Below are 25,930 nucleotides of genomic sequence, written 5' to 3'. Positions count from 1 at the left end.
GAATTTTTCTATGTCCAAGGGCCATAACTCTGTCGAAAATTGCTCTATCGTTCCCAATATAAAACTTGACCTAGATATTATCATGATAAACCTGACCAAATTTCATGTCAATATGTTCCTCTGCGAAGAAAATGACCGGAAACTTTTGGTAGACCGACAGCCAGCAGCAAAGCAATATGCCCTCCCTTCTTCGAAGGGAGGCATAATAATAATTAGTGCGTAAATTCAAAACAATGCAATAATCCTTAATAACTTTAGGAAATACCAGTTGGAAACAGTACCGGTTCAGACAGTTTTATTTAGACATCTCCACTCTACGTGCAACTGAGACAACAGCCGTACAGAGAACACGCTGTTACACGGACAATACAACCGCCCCCTACCTACCATCCACAACCATTGACATTCCATGTAAAGAGACGGCGCGATACATCATAGTGTAAACGACATATGACGCGCCTGAAGATGACCCAATTACAGAAGCTGTTCTAGAAATCTGTGAAATAGAAGTTTATGGTATGTTTATCAAGTTTCTCAAACAGTTTCATGTGTAGTAATTTGTCGCAAGAAGCCCATTGGTCTCATTTCCGGAACGGGGTGGGGCATTTTTGAATCTGAATAATCAAGGCTGCTTTCATAGCATTCTGACAAATTTCAGTTTTGTAGATATCGAGAATAATATTTGTTAATATGTTTTTCTTTATTTTGAATGTTGAAATGTGACTTCTCTCATGGGCCTAAATTGTATCTGTAGTGCCACAGTTTTAACAAGTCTGAATGTATACTTTCTGAAAATGAATGCATAGTAATGTTACAAACGCTGGTTATAGCTAAGTAGTTAATTGGAAGACCTTTTGAACATTTCCGTATATGCGTCTTCATGTTGATAACATCTTCAGGTGTTTCCTAAGGAATATCGGCAATTATAGTTTTTTCAATTTGTAAACAATTTGTGTAATATTTCTTTTTTTACATTCCTGTTGGAGCCCCAGTTAATCATTTGTAATAAATCATTCAGTCATAATTTAAACAATTTTTTGATTTTCACTATATAGTAACAAATTTCGGGGTAAATATTGGTGTCTCTGGTTCTTAAGAAAATAATGTATTAAGACAAGCACCTTATTTTTAATATCTTGTGATTATTTTTCCTATGCAAATGTTTTGTCTTTTATTTTAACAATGAAAAGTCCTTTCTATTATAACGCTTTTGGCCAAATTCGCGCTAGTGGTTCTAGAGAATTAGAAGTGTGGAAAGTTACCAGAGGTGCACACAACAGTTCAAATTATTTATCTTTTTAATTTAGGTTGCGAAGTTGGTCAATATGGCGATTATTGCAAATGTTGTGAAGGGTGTCAAGAGTGTGACATTGAAAACGGCAAGTGCGGTATGTTGACATTTGAACAAATGCATTTTAAGATATGTGTATAAATTGTTTTGTTAAGTGCAGTGTATTTATTAAAAGATCGATTTATTATTAACCATTATAATACGATTACTACCGGATACACATCCTGATTATTTACATTTATTAATAGGTTGATCACTAGGTGCACGGAAATGTAATTCTCTCTCTTGGTAGAAGCATTTATTGGACATTTAAATGTCTACGGTTCTGTTTCGGTGGAAATTCGGCATAACTCTTAACGACGAATACTTTTATTTTCGAAGATTATAATTGTTGTACATCTTTTTCCGATTAACAGCCAAACAACCAGAGCTTTCAATCCAATCCCACGACCAATCATGTGATCAATCCATTATATATGGCGTTATATTGGCCCTCTGCTTTAGTCTCGTTTTTAACATCACTTTTGTCATTTGGTAAGTCGGATTTGGATTGTTTGATATTATATATGAATAAACGATATTTTATTTATATTTATGCGTATTTATTTGTTTGTTTATATATCTGTATACATGTATTTATTTTTTAACTTATTGAAATTCGTTATTTAGTAGTTTTAGAAATAAAATGTGCAGAGGCGAAGGGCAAAAGAAAGACGTAACAGTTCCTAACCAGACATCAAGTAATGCCTTTTCAACAGACCCTGTATTATATAAGATAGGAGAAGACAACGAAGGTTACCAGGAACTTAGAGTTACTTGAGTCTGTGATTTCAGTGACGCACAATTCCAAATGTGTTTTTCTAATTTTCAATTGTTTTGGATAAATAATGAATGCATTTTTTCCGTTTAGAATGTTTTATCTAAACAAATCAACAAATGTAAATTGTTGATTAAGAATCCTTATCGAAATGTTCCGTTTATTGAAACTTATACGAATTAATTCTCATAAATTGTGTTTATCTATAGTTTGTGCATTAACAAACGTCATTCTATGTATAAAAAACGTGTTTTCTTTTTAATCAGAATAAAAGAAAAATATAACAAAGCGGGAATCGATAAACTATTCGAAAAGATCAAATGATTGTCTTTGCCTGGCGATGTTACTCCTTTACTGGTTATAACGTTCTAACAGTCATATTCATATAGAATTCGAGGAATAAATAAAAAAATCATGTAACCCAAAATTATATATCTTTGTCAAAAATGTGAAATTTAAACATCTTTTAGTAAAGCATGTGGATGATGGAGACTGACGCACAACATATTACTGAAATATAACTCTTTTAGAAGATTACATTTGATTTTTTTTATCGTACGTTGTGAACGTTGTCAGATGCACTAACCAGGTTATTGTAGCGCCTTTTATGACGACTGATGCAAAGAACCACAACCCCTGCACACAAAATTAGTTTGGTTTTTAAAAGTGCAAATCATGTAGCCGTTTTTCGGTGGATAAAATGACGGATATCTGTAATAGATAACTTTGTAATAGATAACTATGTATTTATCATAATGGTAGTCTAAACGAGAAACACTGATAGAAGTTTCCAAATGAATTTTATGTGTACGTATTATTTTTTTTAATATCAATATTTTTTTTCAATTAAGATTTCCTCATGTAAAAAACATAAAGTGTTAAATACAGCTTAATAATTATTTTTTTTTAAGAAAAATAAAAATATACATTGTATATTTTACAAATTGTGCTTTCTGCATTTTTTAAAAATCGAACGGTTTTGAGTTGTTCAAGTATGGAATCTGATCGTTCGTTGTAGAAAACCTTCGTCGCATCCTTTTTAGGCCAAAATTATCAAAAATTCCAGTGCTCTTTTGCATTCGTTTTCCACATTCTACATCGCACTTTTGTCACTATACTGTCCTTATTGGTCGACCAGACAGTCTCCGATGCATCCCCCTGTCAGTCTGTCGCATTCATTTGTACACGAAACAGGGTCCATGCTGCACATGTTTCCTTATTATTCCGCGCACTTGCATCTAGTTCTTGCAGAATCCTGTGAAATCAACACATGTTATATATTTACAGTTTACACTGCATCTTTTGGATCCGGACTAGTTAGTCCCAAAATTCCTTGTGATGCGTCATGTTAATTTGTATCAATCTCGACATTAAAGCAAAAAAAAAATGTTCATGGGATTGTTTTATATGTAAAACATTATATTATGTACATGTAGCGCTTACAAGAGGTCGATTGTATTTTTTTTTATCAATCGAGTACGTATTAGGCTTGCACACATTTAGGTATATTAGGCGTTTAAATTAAAACGATCAATAAAAGCCATTGTCAGCTTTTGTTGTCTTTCCTGATTGCTATTTCTAGAGCCTCTTTATAAGCCGCTGACTTTTTTACAATTCGAAGTGAATCAATTCACATGCCTAACCCATGGCAACAGAGGTATTACATTGCCACTGGCAGTCGGCCGATGTTTTATCAAATGCATTTTGCACAAAATAGAGGGTACACGTAAAACAAGGAAATAAAAACCGAAAACATAGAATTACATAAACAGATAATAAAATCGCCTTTGAAGTCTAAGTGCCTAACAGATGTAACGAATGCAAAGGTTGGTGTTGGTAAACTAGAATGGTGTGGGCTTTAATTTTGGAAGATGTTTAGGATATGTGATAATGTGGTTAAATGTCTATATTTATCAGAAATTCATAAACTACATTCACATAGCTATTAACATAAGTTATTCCCCCTTTACTACCTGTCGGTATCTGTACAAAATACGTCGTATTATCTTTTTGTTGTTGTAAAAAAGGTATATGAGGCGTATTTAAATGATCACCATTTTGAATATAGTTTAAACTAAACTGAACGGAACAATGTATAATTAGCTTCAACTAAACAAGTCATGTGATATTTGAATGATCAATAACATGTCAGGTTTAGATATTCGAGAAGACGAAATACAAGAAAGTGCATTGATTAATATGAAAATTAACTATGTATTTTAGTCTTCCCCCACCCGGGAAACACAATTATTCATCCAACATTACTCCCTCCCTCCGGCGAAACAATTTCTGGAACCGTTAATATAATGTACTTTTGCGGACTCATTGTAAATATTAAATTCTTTATGGCGATAGGTTCCCTGATAAATATCGTTTATCTTCCCCAGTTAATATCCAGGAATAAGTTTTGGTAGACAGATAGGGGGATGGCTTTTTACTACTTAGATCAACAATGTAAACATACGTACCATCATCAATCAGTTTCAACCGCCCCAATTTAACCTAGTGAAACTTTCTTTATTCGATTTAATAATCCGTTAAAAACGTGTTCAAACGAACATGTAGTTTATACCTAGGGTACGGGTTTTTTTGTTGTTGCAAAACTTTAGGGTAGTGAATTTTTTTTATTCTCAGTGTAGGCAGTATGGAACCTCGCACCGATTCCCTGTAACAACGCCACCTTCCCCCCCCCCCCCCCCCCCCCCCGGGAAAAAAATATTTCACCCAAAACTAGTGAATATAGAGTATGTACAATGTTGATTCAGTATTCTACGAGGTCATTTTTCTGCACCCCATACGGAGAATTAAGACCTTAAGGACATCCAGGTAACCTTGAACAATTGAGGAAGTTTTATTCGTGTTAAACACTTGTCTACGATGATTACTCTTTAAACCGGTACTTGCGTCTGTGCTAAAATATGAGTGCATAGAAAATGCTTAGAGGAATACTATTTGTATTTAATTTGCCTAAAATTCATGATCCGATAATTTACCAAAAGTTTAATCTTAAATTTAATTCTACATCAAACATACTTTATGGCAGAGTTACTTTATGCCAATAGCTTTAACCCCCCCCCCCCCACACACACACACACACACACATTCAATAAAGATACGAAAACGAAAGTTAATTATTCTAGAATACAGCAGATTTTTAAAGACCGCCATTTGAAAACGAAAGTTCATCGGTTTCAGTAATGAATAACTGTAAAAATAAACAATCTTTGAACATATACAAATAGACTACTTTATGGATAATTCTTCAGCAGTATGCTTACAAATGTCAATAAAGAATGACCCATAATGGGAAGAGATAACCGGTAGAAGCTTTTACTTTAATCTTGCATATTAATATAGCGTAATAATCAAATCTGCGTCGATAGATACCACATATATTGATTTAAAACCCTTCTTTCATTTATTTTTCAATAACAAATTCTATGGCAAAGTTTCATGGTAGCTTTAGAAATGTAAACATTCAATACACACTCGATGATCATAATTATGGAAACAGCTAATCGCACCAGACAACAAATAGTGAAACTAATCAAATCACTTACATTCCGTTAGATTTTATTCGTGGGTTTTTGTTACTGATAATAATGCTGCACTAAAAACAATGTTAAACAATTAGGATCATACACAACCTATTCAATATCAGAAAACATGATAGTTATGTCAATCGAAACTTTTTTCTATGAAAAAAAGACATTGTTTAAAAAAAAAATATTACGTCTTCATTAGAAATAGAAAAAAAAACGTTTACAATGTAAGAGCATGGTTATATCAAATGCAAAATTTAAGAATAGAGGAAACAGTTCTACTTCAATGTTTTGGATATATTTCAGTCCCAGCTATATTGTAACTAAATGTCTTGGATCAATCCCTGGCCAGAATAGAAATTTTGTTGTGAACAAAAATTATCTTAGAAAATGATTGACTCACAAACAAATCGCTAGTTTCACCTTAACTCGTGTACATTTTTTGCCGATTAGTAGGCTAGGTACTCTGGTGTAGAAATTGAACCAATTTGACCCGCCTCTGATACCGAAAACGAAAGTTCATTTGTTTAGGTAATGAATAAGTAGAAAAATAGACAATCTATGAATATATAGAAGATAAACTACTTGTTGGATAATGTTTTGCAGTATGTTAACAAATGTCAATAAAAAAAAAATACCCAATAAGGGGATAGCTAACAGGTGGAAGCTTTTTACTTAAAACTTGCTAATTAATACAGCGTAAAAATCAAATTTGCGTCGAAAGATACCATATATATTTGTGTGTGTATATGGTTTAAAATCCTTCTATCGTTTCATTTTAAATAACAAGTTCTATGGCAAAGTTTCAAGGTGGCTTTAAAAATCTACACATTCAATACACACTCGATGATCATAATTATGGGAACAGCTAATCGCACTAGACAACAAATAGTGAAACTAATCAGATGACTTACATTCCGTTAGATTTTATTCGTGGGTTTTTCTTACTGATAATAATGCTGCACTTTAAACAATGTGAAACAATTAGGATCACAAATAACGTATTCAATATCAGAAAACATAATAATTATGTCAATCGAAACTTTTTTCTATGAAAAGAAAAACATAGTTTAAAAAAACATAACGTCATCATTAGAAATAGAAATGCGTTTGAAATATGACAGCATGTTTATATCTTATGCAAAATTTGAGAATAGAGGAAACCGTTCTACATTGATATTTTGGATTCCGATATATGTTTAGGTCCCAGCTAACTGAATGTCCTGGAGCAATCCCAGGCCAGGACAGAAAGTTTGGGTGTGAAAAAAATTATCTTAAAATATGATTGACTCACAAAAAATATTGCTAGTTTCACCTGAACATCACTATATAAACTCGTGTCAATGATTGGACCATTAGAAGGCTAGGTAAACTGTTGTAGAAATAGAACCAATTTGAAAAAAAAACGACAACTGGTTGCCTACACAAAATGGAGGGGTACAATTTAGAAAACCTACAGTCAGACTTGAGGATCGAGCTTGTGAATGGTCTAACAGGAGAGAATGTTGAGTCGGTGAAGGATCTGATGTCTCGTTATAAAAGTGACCCCCAGGACTGGAAGGACATGGAGAAATGGAGCGATATCAAGTAGGTGATTTCTTTATACAAAGGTGGTCGTATATTATGTATTAGCGTGTACGTGTAGGAAACTGGTAAATGTAATGCGGAATGCATATAAATATATATGTTTTTTTAGGTATATATCATAATAATTTATAGTACATGTAAAGGTAGCTTTCGTTTTACAATAACATGTTTGCCATACAAGTTTGGAAACACTTGCTTGTTTGAAAAAGAATACATGCCTTTTTTGTGTATGTAAATTGAGCTTGAGAATAAATAATTCAATCCATTTTTAACTCAGTGTTGAATACGTTGAAAAGATATGATTTTAAAATAAAACAACATATGTTAAATCCATTCTATGAAACAGTATAGTAATTCTAGAAAGGGAACCTTTGATACTGCATGCTATATTTCTGTTCAAGAAAACAGTGATATTTTAACTGCATTTAAATTTAATGTGCTGATCGATTAAATGATTTGCTTTTATTATTGCAATGTCGTATTATAAAGTTCAGTTATATTGAATCCGAAACTAGTTGATTGTTTACCTGCGGATTTTTCCTTCAGGTACACAAGGACTTTACTGGACAAAGGTAACGGCCATTATAATCTGATGATTCTGTGCTGGAACGTTGGACAGGAGAGCCCCATACACAACCACCCCAACTCACACTGCTTCATGAAAACACTAGAGGGTGTGGTCCACGAGGAGCTCTACAGGAAACCGGATATGACGTCGTGTCAATGTTCATGCGGATGCAAGATGGAGAAGATTGGAGACAGGGACTATGCAGTAAATGACGTGGCCTTAATAACTGGTAATACTTTGTTTTTCATGCAATTGTCATCATCAACTATTGCAATTATTTCATTGGTTATTAGGAAACTTAAATTCGAACTTTATTTTGTTAATTTAATTATCCTCTACAGACGAAGATGGCGTGCACAGAGTTGGAAACAGAAGTCACGTGGACAGAGCCGTGACGCTACATCTCTACTCGCCGCCATTTACCACGTGTCACAAGTATGACGACGACACGAGCAAAGAGACCGAGGTCCCCATGGGATTCGATCAGGACTTCAGTGGTCGGTGTTGTAGCACCACATGCTTCAGTTAATCATTTTGTATTAAAAACGATGTGCAAATTTTTTTTTACTGTAATAGAATCTCAGTGTACCATTTGAGTAAACCATGTTCGTGTGTATTTATTCATACATAAATTCGCGCATGGTGGAAAGATTTGTAAATTATTTATTTCTATAGTTTGCTTTTTGTCAGCTTTGATTTCACTACATTCTGTTAATATATAAAATATGGTAGAATTGCAAAATTGAATCTTTGCCAAACATTCTTGTATAAACCTTGTATGTGATGTTGTTCTGTAGATGGAAATATCATTCCACATATTATTGCAACACAAATGCAATTTGACATTTAGTGTCTTTTAAGATACATATACCTTAAACAGAGTTATGGTATTAACACTTTTCCAGTAAAAACAGTTTGCTACTTTCCCCAAACTCTTACCGAATTAACTCTGGTTTGTCATTTGTTTCCCTTTTTTCAAAAATGATATAAGACTCAAACTTATACAGTATCTTTAATGCGAATTAAAAAAAATCACTTGTCCTGTATGGAGTTAAACATCTGTTTCGGAATTGGATATGCCATTTTTTTTTTACTTTTTGTACATCTAGTATGCTGATCTGTATTGATAAAGGTGTTTAACATCTTATGATTATTAGTCTTTATTAATATTATTATATTCATAAGTGGAAAAAGCTAATTGTCATGTGAATTCTGATGTTTCCTAGCTACTTTTTTTATTGTGTTACATGTATTGCATCTTATTTCAAACATATGTTTTAGTCACAAACAAATAAAGCGGGTGGACAATGTAGCTTTTTGGACAATCATTTAAAGGTATGTGTATTCCGAAATGAGTACGGTTGAGTAATAGTTAACCGAGAGTTTAGATATTTATGTTCTAATAAAATGGAGAGAAAAAATATATGAGTTGTTTACTGATTGTATTGTATTAGATGCTTTAATTGTTGTTATTGGTTAAGTTAATAATAACATGTCCCGTATGAAATGTGCATAACAGTCAGGATATTTTGGGAATGAAAGTTGGACAAAGACATGGAAAGTACATTCATGTCTTTAAAAAATGTTTTACAATTGGTGTTTGTATCACCATTAATATCTGTCGTTGAAATGTTATGAAATGCATGCGCAATATATTAAATAATATTGGCCAATATAAAGCTAGAATATTTATTAAACAATATGGAAGATTATATGATTGACGACCCCTTCTTATTTCAAACGTAATCGAAGGCCTATGTATTGATCTTAACAGCAACAAAAATATCATCTAATCTGTATTACTCATCCAGCGAACGAACAATACATGTAAAAGAAAATTCCAGATTTTCACTCTTACACAAAACATTCAACTCAGAAAATGATTCTATATCAAGCTTTTGTTAAAACTAGGACGTGAATCGATCGTGTTACACATCGAATATACGGCCTGTTAGTTATGGAGGGATTTAAATCACCCTCCATGTTAAAGGTTAGTCTTTTAGACGTGTACACAATGCATTTCATGACTGTGTGGGATATTCAATAAAAAGATTAAAAAAGAGAACTATTGAATGGTTCATATATTAAAGAAAGACATGGTAATCATGGTATTGATTTCGTATCGCTTTCCTTAACTGTCAGAGATGTAAATCTATCTAAGTTATTGTAAATAGTGTTGTAAACAGAGTTAATTAGTTAAAGTGTTAATCAATATATGTTTTCCACCCAGCATTCCTAAAGGGCAGCAGAGGGTAAGAAATGCTAGGTGACTAAATGCTTTTGGATAATAGGTTAATCTAATCAACAGGCTTGTTTTATCTAAATGTTTACATTTTGTATCTGCAGTGTTGAAGAATAATTTGACAGGGAATATCGAAGTGAATTTGGCAAGCCTTTTTTGTGGAAATTAATCAGGAAAGACCGTTCAACATTGTGACTTGTGGTAAACATATGTTTACATATTTTTATTCGTTGCATACCTGTGTGTAATGACACAGTGCAATCATGAAGAAACTCTACATCCGGGAAGAAATTGATGTACGGATGAAACCAAATATTACGGAAAGCTGAATTGAATGTCTCTCTAAAATCCGATGGATGCTCCTGTATTTCTAAGACTCTTTCTGTTTTCACAAGGTAATAGTTTTGTTTTATTTTTGATAATTATTGTTTTGATAATTATAACAGTTTTAATATGCAGTATCATTTTCTTTGTCCATGACAATTTTAGTAATTATACATTTACATATACACGTACATACAGTTCACATTCTTTACATAACATGTTTTAATAAGATTTAATAATATAATAATTATTAAATCTCATACTTTTATATGTTTTCTGTATGACATATGACCTTTATGTACTTTCACAATCAACGGAAATTCTAGAACCACGGATACTCTGACAATATTGTTTGATAGCGTAAAACTTATGAGCTATAGATTTATGTCGATTTTATTACCTTTCCTTTTCTTTAAACGGGGTGTTTTTTTAATCATTTACTAACTCAAGTCAAAATCAAAGAAAAGAGATATCATCTATATTTATTCAAATGCAGTAGGTAGGTGTAAAAGCATATTACCTCCTATCTATTATACCTGTATATCTATTGAAAATTAAAACAATCTAGTTAATGATAAAAATATCTGTTTATATAAAACAGTATTTAGCTAGAAAGGAATATATTCGATTTATGTACCGTTCGCATACCAAGCTATGAAAATTAAGGGATCTGAAGTTTAATTTGAAAAAAAATCGAAACAAATGTATTGTATACAATGCCATTTTTTCGTGTCCTTTGCGAGATTACTCCACCGGTCAATGGTTAGTTTTTGAAATGTTTTCGGTAAACTTTTAAAACGGGGTTTTCAAAGGAAATAAACCGGTTATTGAAATTGACAAAATGGCGGGCAACTGCCAAAGGGGTACCTCTATTGTACATTAACTACTGCTGCAAGTTTCAAGGAAGTCTTTTTTTTTTGCACATTAATAGTACATAAACATGTACATCAAACATATTACCTAGAATTTGATTTTCGACAATTTGAAACTAGATGCTGTCATTAGACAGTAATACCCGCACCAAGTGTTTGCCCCTAAATAACACTGTTTCGTATCAGTTTAATTAAAAATGAAGGCCACATGCAAGATCCGGTAATACATTTAAATATTATAATTTTTATAGCTAAAGGATGAAATACCTTGCCATTTGATAATACACACGAAAAACACTTTATGTGCAATTTGGGGTTGAACTGTTTGCAGTTAATGTTCAGTTAATCAATAATCTTAACATTTTATGCCATAGAAAGTATAATGTTCTATATGATTTCTACAAACAAAATTGAAATCAAATTATGCTCTCTGCCCGTGGCGGTTGCCGGTTTTAGATTTGCTTTTGTGTGCCTACATATACATCATCGTGTTCACAGATTTAGAGAAGGGGTGGGATGAGGGGTCGAGACCCCCCCCCCCCCCCCCCCCATGAAAATTCATTTATATCAATAGTAAAATTACCAAAAATCCACCTTGGACCCCAATGCTCTAACACACATGTAAACGTTCTAACCCATTGCATTTCAATGTTAGGTAACATTATTTTGGGGGTAAATATTTAATTAATATGTATACTTTATTGTTTATCTCAATAGGAAGTACATCACAATATGCAGATGTCCTGCACCACCTTATAAAGCTGATATTTAACTAATAAAATAGTGCAAGGGTTTTGAAGAATAGGTCATAAAAATACATGCATGTTACAAATAACTGATCTTTGTCTGAAGTAACGTACAGAACACAGGTCTGCAGGTCTCATTAGCCGGTACTAGTTTTACCCGGCTCTTCGATTAGATGGTTTCACGTGTATACATACATGTATGTGTTTTCCATATACAGAAAAGGATTGATTAAGATCAGCTAAAGGAATTCATTATTGTGCTTTAATTGGATTATCATTATAATGTTGACCAATTTAGGTAAGCATAATACATGTAGTAGCAGTAGCACAATATAATGAGATGGTAGCACACATAATTAAGTTTTACTTTCACTTTCTAAATGTGATATCCCTTTTACAGCATACTGTATCATCATCTTTTAATATTTCAATAAGCTTATCATCGTTGCCTATCCTATCGCATTTGTAAAGTTTCTGTCGTTTTAATTGCAAAAGTTTTTTTTTTTTCATTTGTCAGACTTACACTATTGAGTTAACCCCATATTTACCTTGTATAAACAATTTCGTTTTAAATTTGTGTATTGCATGTAAGTAAGTGTAGACACTTATCATTTTTATATGAGTTATAATAGGAAGGAAGGAGTATTTCTTTCTTAATGTATTATAATGCATCAAATACAATGTAGGTCATGACATTATGGGACTGTTCTGACCCCACGAAACAGGAAAATACAAAATATCTTATAATGTCATTATGATGCATCAAATAGTGTAAAGTACATTAATGACCCCAAGGTGTTGTCTTTACCCCCCCCCCCCCCTTTTTATGAAATAGGAAATGATGATACACTGTATATTTTGTTAACTTCTGAGATCATCATCCCTAAACCATATTATTTATTCTTGCTCTTTGTGTCATTGCGCGTCAAATTGTATATAGGTTATGCCCCCTTGGAGACAAACGGACATTCTAGAACTAAAAATAATAAAGTAGTTTATCTTATTCATATGTAGTGATTGATCCGTGTAGGTAATTCCTAGCCTAATGATGACACTGCTTTGTTTCGGAGACTTTACAATTGCCCCAAATAGGCGAATACACATGCATATAACATTTTGTTTATTATCTTAAAAATTGAAATAAGCAATTTCCAAAATGTTAATGTGCATCAGAGAGAAAAAGCAATCAAGAAATGATTTAAAATTTGCTACTGTACATATGTAAGAATGTATTAAGAAGACTGAATCTTTAGAACCAGGTTGAATGGGGTAGGGGGGTGGATGTGGAGTATAAACATTTATAATTTGAATCATTTATTGTTATTAATTTTAACTTGTCAATGAATATTAGTTATTGATCCCAAGGTAGAATTATGACCACTGATCATATCTCAATATATCATTTGTCAAGTATGTAATGTATGTTTTTTAAGAATAACATTTTTTACCAGTTTATAAAAGTTTTTAGACACCCAAATTATATTTGGATTTTAATAGATCATTCGACAGTTAAGGGGAAGAACAGTTTATATTTGAGTTTGGTTGTTGGTGGGGGTTCCAAGTCATATATTTGACAATTTTTTAATGTAATTTAAAATAAGACTTAGCCATACTACAGTCATGAACATGAATAGTACAGAACAAAACACAAACTTATACATGTATATATACATAGGAGGTATTACAAAACATAGATGATTGATCTATATCTAGGTTCTTAAAATGAATCATATATCATGTACATATTATATTATTGTTTCTTTGTTCAAGGCACTTCAGATGGTATGTAGGTCATGATCAAGATGCTCTTCCTGAAGTTATCAAATATCATAAAAACCATTAAGATCCCCAGCTTAATCCAAAGTTGTTCTTCCTCCTTAGGCCATGGCGCATCAGATCATTATGGCATGTAAGTCATGACCCTAAGGGGTCATCCTGACCCCCTTAGAATCAGAAATTGTCAATAATCTTTAGATTATAGATGTTTGATGATCCTATCTCTTTTTAATCTTTATTATTAAGTCTCCCGGATGGAATTTGGAGACTTATTGTTTTTGTACAGTTCTAAATACATGTATTATTTGCTCACCTGAGCTGAAAGCTCAAGTGAGCTATTCTGATCACATTTTGTCCGTCATCCGTCTGTCCCTCCGTCCGCCTGTCTGTCTGTCCGTCTGTAAACTTTTTACATTTTGAACTCTAAAACCGATTGGCCAATTTCAACCAAATTTGGCGCAAAGCATCCTTATGGTAAGGCAATTATAAATTGCAGAAATGAAATACCTATCTTTATTCAAAGCGGAGAAAACCTCGAAACTGTAGAAAAAGGGGGGGGGGGCAGCATTTTTAAAAATCTTCTTCTCAAGAACTACTGAGTCAATTTCAACGTAGTTTAGCATAAATTATCCTTATGGGAAGGAAAATATAAATTGCAAAAATTAAGGGCTAATTCTGTTTCAATTTGTGTAATTTACGGAAATGATAATAAGACAGAGAGAATGGGGTCAATCAGTTTAACTTCGGATTCGGTATTCCATATCTCAAAAACCTCTTTGAAGCGTATCAGAAATGGGTCAATCTGACAAAGATGAATTTGGATGTCGTGGAACAGTTTGCGTGCGTAAGGAATATTTGAAACATGCAAGATATATTAATGCCGATTTTGTGAAGTAAATTGAGATTAAATATTCCAATGCGTTGACATTTTCACCTTTGACGGTGGTTTTAGCTTGTTTTGATTTTCGTTTCGTTTTCATGAGTTACGGTTTGTAACTTAGGGGAACTATCGCCTGTATTTTGTAATTTTTACGTATCAATCAAATATAGATATCGGAAAATACGACAGCTGACTGTTACTTGTGGAAATAAGATACATTAACAGATACGGTACTTCAAGAACTAAAATACAAATTCTAATGGTAATACGGTATGGTCTTTGCGTGATAGTTGATTACTGCAATGTGTTTTAGGCTAGATATCAGTGTTTTCTCTAGTCTATTCAGTCTAAACGGAGATTAATTTTGCTGATGGCAATACTAAGTGTGTGTAAATGCAGCATAGACATAAATAATTGTTAGCTCACCTGAGGTGAATATACAGAGAAATATCTTTGAAAATATTCTTCTCAAAAATCAATTGGCCAGAAAAGCTGTAACTTGTGTGGAAGCATCCTCAAAAAGTGTAGATTCAAGCCAATCCAATCCAAACCAAGATCCCCAGGGGGTACGGTGGGGCCCCAATGGGGGGTTAATTTTTTAGATACCAAAATTGTAGAGAAAAATCATTAAAAATCTTCTTCTCAAAACCCAGATAGCCAGAAAAGCTGTAACTTGTGTGGAAGCATCTTCAGGTAGTGTAGATTCAATTTTTTTCAAATCATGATCCCCGGGGGTAAGGTGGGGCCACAATGGGTGGTCGAAATTTTCACATAGAAATACATAGAGAAAAATCTTCTCAACGAAAATCATTAGGCCAGAAAAGCTGTAACTTGTTTGGAAGCATCCTCAGGTAGTGTAGATTCAATTTTTTTCAAATCATGATCCCCGGGGGTAAGGTGGGGCCACAATGGGTGGTCGAAATTTTCACATAGAAATACATAGAAAAAAATCTTCTCAAAGAAAATCATTAGGCCAGAAAAGCTTTAACTTGTTTGGAAGCATCCTCAGGTAGTGTAGATTCAAATTTTTTCAAACCATGATTCCGGGGATAGGGTGTGGCCACAGTGGGTGGGTTAAATTGGAATACATAGCGAAAAATCTTTCAAAAATTTTCCTTTCAAATACCAATTGGCCAGAAAAGCTGTAACTTGTGTGGATGCATCCTCAGGTAGTGTTGATTCATTCTAGTTTGTCCAACCATGTTTTCAGGGGGTAGGGTGGGGCCATCAGGGGGGGGGGGCTCAAATTATGTTGGTGCGTGTAATTCGGTACGATCTCTACGTAATGGTTGATTAATGCAACATGTTCTATTAAGATTCTCAGCAATTTCAATCTAATCGGGGATTATTCTCGCTGCTAGAAATATATAACTAAAGTATATATGTGATGAATAATAAACTGAGTTTTTTCTTTGTTTAAGTGCAGTTTTCTCTTGTTTTAATTGTTTACAAATTCCTATAATTTTACTAACCTGAGAGTCAAGCTTCGAATTATAAGCAAGATACAGAGCTTTGCGCCCAATATTACTATATGCTTGTACACAAAGCTGAGGTCATGCTAAGTTTGTTAATATTTTATATGCAGCTATGCTGAATAGGAAATACCAAGTTTAAAAATCTTAAGTTGAATGGAATCAACTCATGTAACAAAAACATGACTCAAACCAAGCTATGTATCTTGCTTATAATTCTACGATTGACGCTGAAATTTTGGTTGATCAATAAAAATGTCTAAAGGATGATATGCTGTAACTACTTTCTGGTGCCCCTTCTTCAACGATGAATTGCCTAAAATCTACACAAATTTTTGATAGTTTTTCAAACACTTGAGGATAAAAGCATTATCAGTGTTCGTAAAAAAAATATTGCAACGGAAAATCATCTTTGTTTGTACACATTTGTTGCCTGCCAATACATTAATTTGAATTATAGCTCTTTAACATATGTGACAACATTTTTTAGTTAAGTTTATTCTTCAATCAAGTGAGTAAGGATATGAAACGTCATACGAAATGAATTCATGCCTGGAAAATGACAATCGTCTATAATGGAGAAGGCCAACTAAATTTTTCAAACGCCCATATAAAGCCAGTGTTGCTCAGGTGAGCGATGTGGCCCATTGGGCCTCTTGTTATTCTTCGTCTTCTTCTCTTCTTCTTTCCCGCTCTAAACTTGTTTCTCAGAGATGGCTGAACAGAATTGTCAAAACTCTAGGATTATGATAGGCCTGCATATCTAGTTCTGCATCCTGGTTTGGTTTTGTTCTCATTTTGAGATAGACAACCACTTTTCTGGGGGGGGGGGGGGGGGGGGGGGTTAAAAGGATATGGGGTCTAACATTGAACCTTGTAGGAAGAATAGTAGACTCTATTGTAAATGGTAACTTGAAAACGGACAAGGATAATAATATAGGGTTTTCATAATCATATATGGACTGTTACTGGCTACATATAGGGTTTATTAGATCTGGCACCTGGGTCATTCCCACCCCCAGGAATTTGAAATTACCATATTTTTTAGAAACTGTTATAATCATGACCCCTAAACCATATATATTCATAGTTCTGATGTCAAGGGGCATCAACTGTAATGTAGGTCATGGGCCCTGTGGGTGGTCCTGACCCCCATGAACAGCAAGTCCCTTAATATCTTCAAAACAGTTGAGATCCCCGCCCTTAAACCATATATATTCTTGTTCCTTTTGTCAAGAGGCATCAAACAATATGTAGGTCATGGGACCTGGGGCTGGTCGTGACCACCCTCGAACTGGAAGTGCACGAATATCTCGAAAATGGTTGAGATCCCCACCCCTTAACCATATATATTCTTGATCCTTAAAGTGCATTAAAAAGGTATGTACGTAATGGGCCTCAGGGCTAAATTTAATTTTTCAAAACCTTACTGCACATCTATAGAACAGTCCCTATCATATCCCAAGATATGATGAATCTATCCATTAAATCATAAGAGGAGTTCTCGGATCTATGTTTTTTAGTGATAAACGTCAAATTTCTGCTACTATTTGACTCCCTGGATGAAATTTAAATTTTTAAAACCTTATTGCACATCTATAGTACAGCCCCAATAATATCCCAAGAGATGACGTAGCTACTCCAAAAGTTGTAAGAGGAGTTCTGGGATCCATACTTTTTTTTGCAAAAAGGCGTCATTTTTTGTTGCCCACCGATCCCCTTAAAAAAAGTACTGGAACCTAATCACACTTCAATATAACACCACCAATCATATTCTAGAAGAGAATTTGGTAAAAAAAAAAAAAACCCAGGACTAACAGAATTTTTGAAACCTTTTTACAAAACAACATGATACCCCAAATCAAACATCAAGAGTTCAGTTTGCTGGTTTATAAGATGTAAGAGCAGTTTAAGAAAGAGAAACGTGACAGACGGACGGACGGACGGAACAGGGTAAAAACAATATACCCGAACTTTCTTTAGAAAGTGCCGGTATAACTAGATGCTGTCATTAGACAGTAATAACCGCACCAAGGTTTTGCCCCTTAATAACACCGTTTTTTAAACAAGTTTTAGTAAAAATGAGTCCAACTGCAATCTCCGGTAATTTTTTAAAATAACATTTTTAACCAGGTTTTTCAACGGAAAAATCCGGTTATTAATATGGTGAAAATGGCTGGTGGGTGGGCGGGCGGCTGCTTAAAGAGTACCCTCTTACAGTTTTCATGAGAGGAAGTTGTTCATTTCCAGAACAATTGTACATATATCAGAGGTGTGCATATTAGTAGGATTTGGATTTCTGATAATTTATGAAAAAAATACCAGCTTTTGAACTCAGTTTATAGGGCAGTCCATTTCACTGGATATGGTAGGTATTGTTTTTCAATTAAAGTTGACAAGGGTTACGGATACAGTTCAAATAAAAGAAAACCCGGTTTGCTGTCACATTGACCGCTTTTTACTTGTCATAAAGGATAAGATCCCATCCAATAATGCACATGAGAGCCTCTCTATGTACAATTTTGGGTTGAACTTTTTGCATGTGAATTTTAAACTAATCAATAATTTTAACATTAAATTAAATAATGCCCCCTCCCTTCGGCGGTTGCCGGCTTTAGATTTGATTATGCCAACAACATCGTGTGCAAGGATTTAGAGAATGGATTGAGAGTGAGGGGTCCAGACCCTCTTCTCATCTTGAAAAATTCATTTATATTAATTAAATAACAAAAATACACCTCGGACCAAATTACCCTACCCCCTGCAAACACAATTTCATGCATAACTGTGACCCCCCCCCCCCCCCCACACACACACACACACTCTCACCATGGATAAATAAACATTAGAATAATTTGGTATTAATGAAAGCCTGTCCTTGTAGTTGCAACAAAGGAGATTGTAAAAAGTGCAAAATAAATGACTTAATAATGGTGCGCAATGATCCTCATTGCAGAATTGCGAGGTTGGAAGAAATAATTACTGATTTAAGGTGGTATAAGACATATGTCGATATATATGTGGATAAAAGTGCGTTGTGATCATAATTTTTTCACTGTGACGTTTTAGAATTATAAAATTTTACGATACATGTATTTGGCAAAAAATATATTTTTAAATTTATTTGAAAACTTAAGTTAAAAATAGAAAAGCCCCCGCAGGATTTAAACACTCTACTTACAGACACGTAATTAACCTTCTAATACATTGTGCTACACTCTTAGGTTACATTATTTTGGGGGGAAATAGTATATACTTCTTTGTTTGTTTCAATAGGGAGTATATCACAATATGCACGTGTCCTGTATCACCTTAAAGCTGAAATGTGTGCTTTACATAGTTTTTATACCTGATAAAATATTGCAAGGAGTTTTGAAGAATAAAGTAATGAAAATACATGCATGCTACAAATAACTGATGTTTGTCTGAAGTTACGTACATAACAAGGGTCTACAAGTCGCATTAGGTGGTACATGTACTAGTTTTACCCTACTCTTCGGTGAGATTGCTTTCTCGTGGTATACATACCGGTATGTGTTTTCATATATTTACATGCATAAACGTTTCGTTTGTGATGATTAGCTAAAAAGGGATTTTTAGTGTGCTCTTATTTGATTTCATAATGAAGTTGACAAATAGAGGTAAGCATAATAGTTTATACATGACGTAACACAACATTATGAGACATTGATATACGTAAGTTTTACTTTCACTTTCTAAATAAGTAATCTCCCTTTGCTAGCATACTGTATCATCATCTTTTAATATCTAAATAAACTTATCGCTGCCTATCCTCTTGCTTTTGTACACATGTACAGTCTCTATCATTTTAATTGGAAACGTTATATTTTCATTTGTCAGACTTACACACTGTTGAGTTGACCCCATATTGACCCTTTGACATTTTTTATTAATTTTGTGTATCACATGTAAGTAAGAGCAGAGACTTGTCATGTTAATATGAGTTATAATAGGAAGGAAGATGTCTTTTTTTCTTAACATATTAATGCAGCAAATATAGTGTATATGACGCAATGGGATTGTTCTGACCCCACGAAACAGGAAAATAACAAATATTTTGAACACTGTTGAGATCCCTACCAACAAACCATATATATTCTTGTTTCTAATGTCATTACGATCCATCAAATGGTGTAAAGTACATGACCCCCAGGAGTTGTCTTTAAACAACCCCTCCTCCCTCTGAATTTGGAATTTAGTATATTTTGATACAAAAAGTCATGTTACTTTTGAATTTCGGAGAGGATATCTTGACTACCCTTCCCAAAGCCCCCTCCCCCCCCCATTCCCTCTATATCCGTGCCTAGGATAAATGTTAATGTTCTGCTTCTATTTGACTACAAAGATTAAATTCAATTTCTCAAAACCTTATTGCACATCTTTAGGACGGTCCCTATCATATCCCAAGATAATGTGTCTATACATTAAATCATAAGAGGAGTCCTAGAATCTAGGTTTTGTTTTGGAGATATACACGTCAATATTATTTGACTATGTGGATGAAATTTAAAATTTCTAAAACCAGATTGCTTATCTATAGGACAGCTCCTTTATATCACTAGATAGCATGTGTCTATTTATTAAATCAAAAGAGGAGTTCTGTGATCTATTTTTTTTTTTTTGAGTAATAAACGTCGTTTTTCTGCTTTTATTTTGACTCCCTAGATGAAATTTTAATTTTTAAAACCTAATTGTATATCCATAAGAAAGCCCCTATTACATCCCAAGTTGTGGTGTGTCTATTCATTAAATCATAAGAAGAGTTCTGGGATCTGTGGTTTTTTAGGAGTGGAAAACGTCATGATGAAATTGAGATTTTTAAAAACATTCCACATCTACACGACAGCTCCAATCTTATTCCCAAAGATGACAATGGTGCTCCAAAAGTTAAAAGAGGAGTTTTAGGAACATTTTTTTGGCAATAAAACGTCACTTTGTTATTGCCCATCGACCCCCGTTATAAAAAAAACATGAAACATTATCACACTTAAGAATGACACCTCAAATCATATTATAGAAGATCATTTTGCTACTGCAAAATATGCTGACGTTTTAGTAACCAAATTTTTTGGAAAAAAAAAATAGGAAGCAACTTTTCAGTTACCAAATGACCCCTTGGGAAAATTGAAATTTCCGAAACCTTATTGCGCATCTATAAGATATCCCAAAACATATTCCGATTGGTGATTTGTCTATTGTTGAATATTTATGGAGGGGTTTGAAAAAGAAGATTTTTTGCGACAAAACGTCATTTTTTACCAAATATTTGACTCCCAGGAATACAAAAAAATTTTTGAAACCTTTCTACAAAACAACATTACACCCCAAATCAAACTCCAAAAGTTCAGTTTTGCTGGTTTATGAGATGAAAGAGCGGTTTGAGAAAATTAAATGTGACAGACGGACCCGCGAGCAGGGTAACAACACTATACCCGAACTTTTTTAAAAAGTGCGGGTATAAAGAGTAATAACACCACTCCAACTTAGTTATATTCATTGCATTATATTGAAAATAGGGTACTTCTTTTTACTGATGACTCCTCCTACATATCTCAAACCACGTTGTTGTTGTTTCTCAGATCAACTATACATATATCTAAGATGTGCACATTTCTTTTCTTTCTTTTTTTATTTTTGATTACTGAATGTTTTTCTAAAAATGTCACCTGTTGAACTCTTCGCAGAATACTGTAAATAGGGTACCCTATATATCTTGATATGTAGTGTTTATCAAATCAGGGTAGACAAATGGATCATAGATACTTTTTACACAAAAAACCGGTTTGCTGTAACATTGACAACCTTTCTCTTGTTTTTGATATTGAACGTGTTTCTTGCTTTCGTATCTGCTTTCAGGACTTATGTATGGTTTTGCTGGCAATGATTTTATACAATTATGTTACTCGATCTTCTGAGTGGTATAATTGCATACCAGTTAATAGTGTCGTTGTTACAGTTATAACATATATGTACATCTGTTGAGTTTTATTTGTTTACGTTATGTGACACAAAACGAAACACATTGATCATTTTTTTCTACTTTACCTACAACAAAATGTGTTTTCTTCAGGATATATTAAGTTTTAAGGTGTTTTTTTTAAACTCCAAACTAGCTACATACAAAACTGCTCATATCTTAACTAGGTGCTTACAAATACTCATTCGGAATTATAACACTTTAACGTTTAGAAGATGCGCTAATATCAAGGTCAAAATGAATATGCAATTTCTTTTAATTTTTTTTTCTCTTTCTGGCAGCAATCTCAATAATTAAAGGAAACATCGATGACCATGGTTTCTGTCATGAACAAAAACTTAACGTAACATTCTGCGTTTATTGTGGATCCGGTGTTCCAGACTATATTGCAGTTACAATAGTGGCAGGTGAAAACAACCCCAATGGGACCTACCAGTTATTCTGTAAGACACCTCAATGGATTTGTTCTGGCTCTATGACAGAAACCTACAATACAACTAGTGATACACTAGAGATAGGATTTATATTCAATCATTCAATTCATGGTGGCCGTTACTTATGGATAATACGTGAACGAAACGGCAGTCAAGAAAATCAACAAATCCTTCTGAAACCTTGCTGTAAGTAATATTTCAATTTGAAAAAAATCGACTCTTACAGGATTTTATTATATATAATTAAAAACTATACAATAGGTTGTATGTGTAAAAAGAGTTGTATCAATGTTGTTTATAATCGCTGACAAGTAAAAATTAGAACATATGTTTTCAAAAATTTCATAAGAACTTTTATTAGTTTTGCACTTTTGGATAGAGTATTTGACCAAATGACTATAAGACTCTAAGCAAAGGACAAACATAGATAATATAGCATCAGTCAACACTAAACAATCAATCAGCCGCAACTGTACACTTGTTCTTTCATGCTTTGTCATACTGATATTTTTTAGTGTCAGGATTTACAACAAACGCCAGCTTTTACAATGAGTCTCACATTACTGTTGATTGTCAGCATTCGTCTTTCAATTATTCCAATTCCCTAATAAGAATAAAGATAGAAGACGGAACAGACTTCGGCGCTTGCTCAAAAGTTGGGTGCCTCGAATGCAAAAGTAAGAACACATTTTAATTTTAATCACAATTATTTAAGGCAAGACTTTTGGTAAATACATGTATAAATGCGTAAAGACAGTCACAAAACACTTATTGTACTTTTTTATTTTATTTTTATGTTAGCTGCCTCTTCATCCCAACGTATACCTTTTAAATCAAACAATAAAATATATGAAACGTTTTAATTAACTATAAAGATTAATTTGGTTAAATTGATTAGCCATGTTATGAATCATCATTTAAATACGTTTTAATGCATAATAGTATTTTGGCCTTAAGCACGACTTTATTTGTTTCATGGCATGTAACAGTAAAAAAAAAAAACGTATATTCATTAATCAAACGTAACGATTTGATAGATAGAACTACATTAACAATAAAATCGAACAGTGCATGTTCAGTAAAATATTAATTTCAGTAGAAAAGAACAGAATCCTGTTTCATTAATTACGAACATCTAAATCATTTTCTTCCCCTAAATTATAGCTACTTTTTATAAGCTTTTTGGTTTGCATCAGTGGTTCTGGGCTGGGATTCATAAAGATGCTTAAACAGTACTCAAGTGTAAGAAAATACTTAAACTCATAAAAAATACTAACGCTTAAAAAACGTTACGCTTAGAATTTGTTTTTAACTTAAGTTTTATTCATGAAACAACTTATGCGTTAGAAAAATCCTAAGCAAAACTTAAATCTAAGAGTCCTCTTGAGGTGTCTTAAAGTTCTAAAAAATACTTAAGTTCAGAATCTAAATGGCTGCCATCGGAGCACAAAGAAGATGTTTTCACAAAAGAAAAGACTGTTTGGTACGGTACAGTGATGTTGAACTAGTTGAGAGGTACAGATTTGATTCAGCTGGTATCCACTTTTTAGAGGGGTTGATTGGTAATGTACTTATGAGTGGTTCCCAGAAACTGTGCAATTTCTCCACTGCAGAAAATTTTATTAACACTTAGATTTCTAGCTAACGGGAAAATGCAAATTTGTAATGGAGACGACATGGGTGTCTCGCAGCACACCGTTTCTAGGGCAATTACTGCCACTCTTAGATGTCTCTCTTCTCCATAAATGTGTGCTAAGTTTATAAAATTTCCACTTAATCTTCAAGAAATTGGCAAAAATCAAGAATTTTTTTTTCAAAATCGCCGGGTTTCCTGGAATTGTTGGGGCAATCGATGGCACACATGTACATATTATCGCTCCTTCTGAATACGAAAACGAGTATGTCAGCAGACATAATTACCACAGCATCAACACACAGGTCGTCTTTGACCCATTCCACAAGATAATTGATGTCGTAGCGAAATGGCCAGGGTAAACACATGACTCAAGAATCTTTGATGAGAGTGGACTCAAGTCTTTGTTCGACCAAAACAGAATTCCTGTTCACACACATTTGCTACGAGACAGCGGGTATCCTTCAAAGATATGGCTCCTTACTCCATTTTTGCGACCAAACCAAGGTTGTCAAGCAAACTATAACAGGTACGTTTCCCATTTCACACAATTCTCTCTTAGGTACAAGCTAAGTTATGTCTTATATATATCCACCCTGTCCATATATGATACAACCAACACTGAAAATGCAGCGAAAAAATGGCCATGACCGTTTTACTTTCAATTTCCTGATAAGCGCCCTCTAGAGACAGCAGTGCTAAATTTATACAAAACATGGGGGGGGGGGGGGAGTCAATGAATTTTTCCACCAAAATTTTATTTTTATTTCATTCAAAACTGTCACTGTACAGAATATAACAGGGATATGGCATTTTGTTGGTTGATCTAGATCACTGTTTCACACCCCTCTCTCTCTCTCTCTCTCTCTCTCTCTCTCTCTCTCTCTCTCTCTCTCTTGGGGGTGTGGGTGGGGGAGGTTAATATTGTTTGGTTAATTTGGTTTTTAAATCATAAAAAACTTTTTTCATTGTGTAATTTCAATATAAATATATAAAAACATGCTTATGCTATCATGAAATCTTCTGTCTTTTTAAGTAGTCATATATAGCCTACTTATAAATTAAAAAGTGCATGTACATTTCAACATGTATATAAATATATAATATCTTTATTAAGGAACCTATCTAAATTTGAAAAAAAAAATCATAAAAGAATCCCTGAATCCATGTGAGACCATTCATTTTATCCGGCATGGGTTTATATTATTTTTTTAATATTTTTGAATATCCAAAACCTTTAACGACTGAGACAAATTAGAAATAAAGTACATCATCATGTTCTGAATTTCAAATGCAAATTTTTGTGATGAAAACACGTATACTATAAGATGGTATGGGACATCTGTCGATATTAATGTGGATTAAAGTACTATGTAATTGAAAAGCTTTCACCGCTTTAGAATTTTCCAATTTTACAATATTTAACCAAAAAAAATAGCTTTTAAAAATATTTGAAAAAGTAAAAATTGTAAAACCCCCTGCGGGATTCGAACTCATGACTTACAGGTTCGTAGTGAACCCTCTAACCCACTGCGCTACGGATTTAGGTGACCATTTTGGGAAAGAAACTACTTATATAATTACACTTTATTTTATTGTTTATTTCAATAAAAAATACGTCACAACATGGAAGTGTCCCATACCACCTTCATTTAACTGGCATGTCCTTTTTAAAATCAATTACAGTTACTTAAATGCAATATATTTCTAAAATATATAAATAACAGTACAATATTTTATGTTCATAG

At 33.5% G+C, this 25,930-nt stretch overlaps 2 protein-coding genes and 2 long non-coding RNA genes across 7 annotated transcripts in view; 3 read left to right on the top strand and 1 right to left on the bottom strand.

Moving 5' to 3' along the window:
• Positions 1–232: 232 nt before the first annotated feature.
• Positions 233–2,947, top strand: LOC136274971 (uncharacterized). Of its 2 annotated transcripts, none has more exons than XR_010713437.1 (4): positions 233–516; positions 1,308–1,388; positions 1,708–1,825; positions 1,964–2,947. It is a non-coding gene; the product is annotated as an uncharacterized lncRNA (long non-coding RNA). The 2 variants fall into 2 exon arrangements; XR_010713434.1 differs by having other exon boundaries at positions 234–516; positions 1,961–2,947.
• LOC136274977 (uncharacterized) lies at positions 2,892–7,903 on the bottom strand. Its single transcript, XR_010713440.1, has 2 exons — positions 7,765–7,903; positions 2,892–3,363 (listed from the first exon to the last, which is right to left on the bottom strand). It is a non-coding gene; the product is annotated as an uncharacterized lncRNA (long non-coding RNA).
• LOC105340251 (cysteine dioxygenase type 1) overlaps positions 6,788–25,930 on the top strand; it is a 61,441-nt gene continuing 42,298 nt past the window's right edge. Inside the window, exons 1-3 of one of the 2 annotated variants that reach the window (XM_011446207.4) lie at positions 6,796–7,237; positions 7,784–8,034; positions 8,147–9,240. In XM_011446207.4, coding sequence (XP_011444509.3) covers positions 7,080–7,237; positions 7,784–8,034; positions 8,147–8,334 — 597 coding nt within the window. In that variant the 5' untranslated portion in view covers positions 6,796–7,079 and the 3' untranslated portion in view covers positions 8,335–9,240. Of the gene's footprint in view, positions 7,238–7,783; positions 8,035–8,146; positions 9,241–25,930 lie in introns of those variants that run through there. The other variant, XM_066083104.1, reaches the window with a different exon arrangement.
• The window catches only part of LOC105340252 (uncharacterized), an 82,384-nt gene continuing 66,363 nt past the window's right edge, over positions 9,910–25,930 (top strand). The window contains exons 1-4 of one of the 2 annotated variants that reach the window (XM_066083064.1): positions 9,916–10,057; positions 10,152–10,442; positions 22,397–22,735; positions 23,065–23,226. In XM_066083064.1, coding sequence (XP_065939136.1) covers positions 10,400–10,442; positions 22,397–22,735; positions 23,065–23,226 — 544 coding nt within the window. In that variant the 5' untranslated portion in view covers positions 9,916–10,057; positions 10,152–10,399. Of the gene's footprint in view, positions 10,443–22,396; positions 22,736–23,064; positions 23,227–25,930 lie in introns of both variants that reach the window. The other variant, XM_066083057.1, reaches the window with a different exon arrangement.

Source organism: Magallana gigas, chromosome 1, assembly GCF_963853765.1.
Source record: "Magallana gigas chromosome 1, xbMagGiga1.1, whole genome shotgun sequence".
Lineage (NCBI taxonomy): Eukaryota > Metazoa > Mollusca > Bivalvia > Ostreida > Ostreidae > Magallana > Magallana gigas.
Note: the sequence above shows the minus strand (reverse complement) of the source record. Positions and strands in the feature narration are given on the sequence as shown.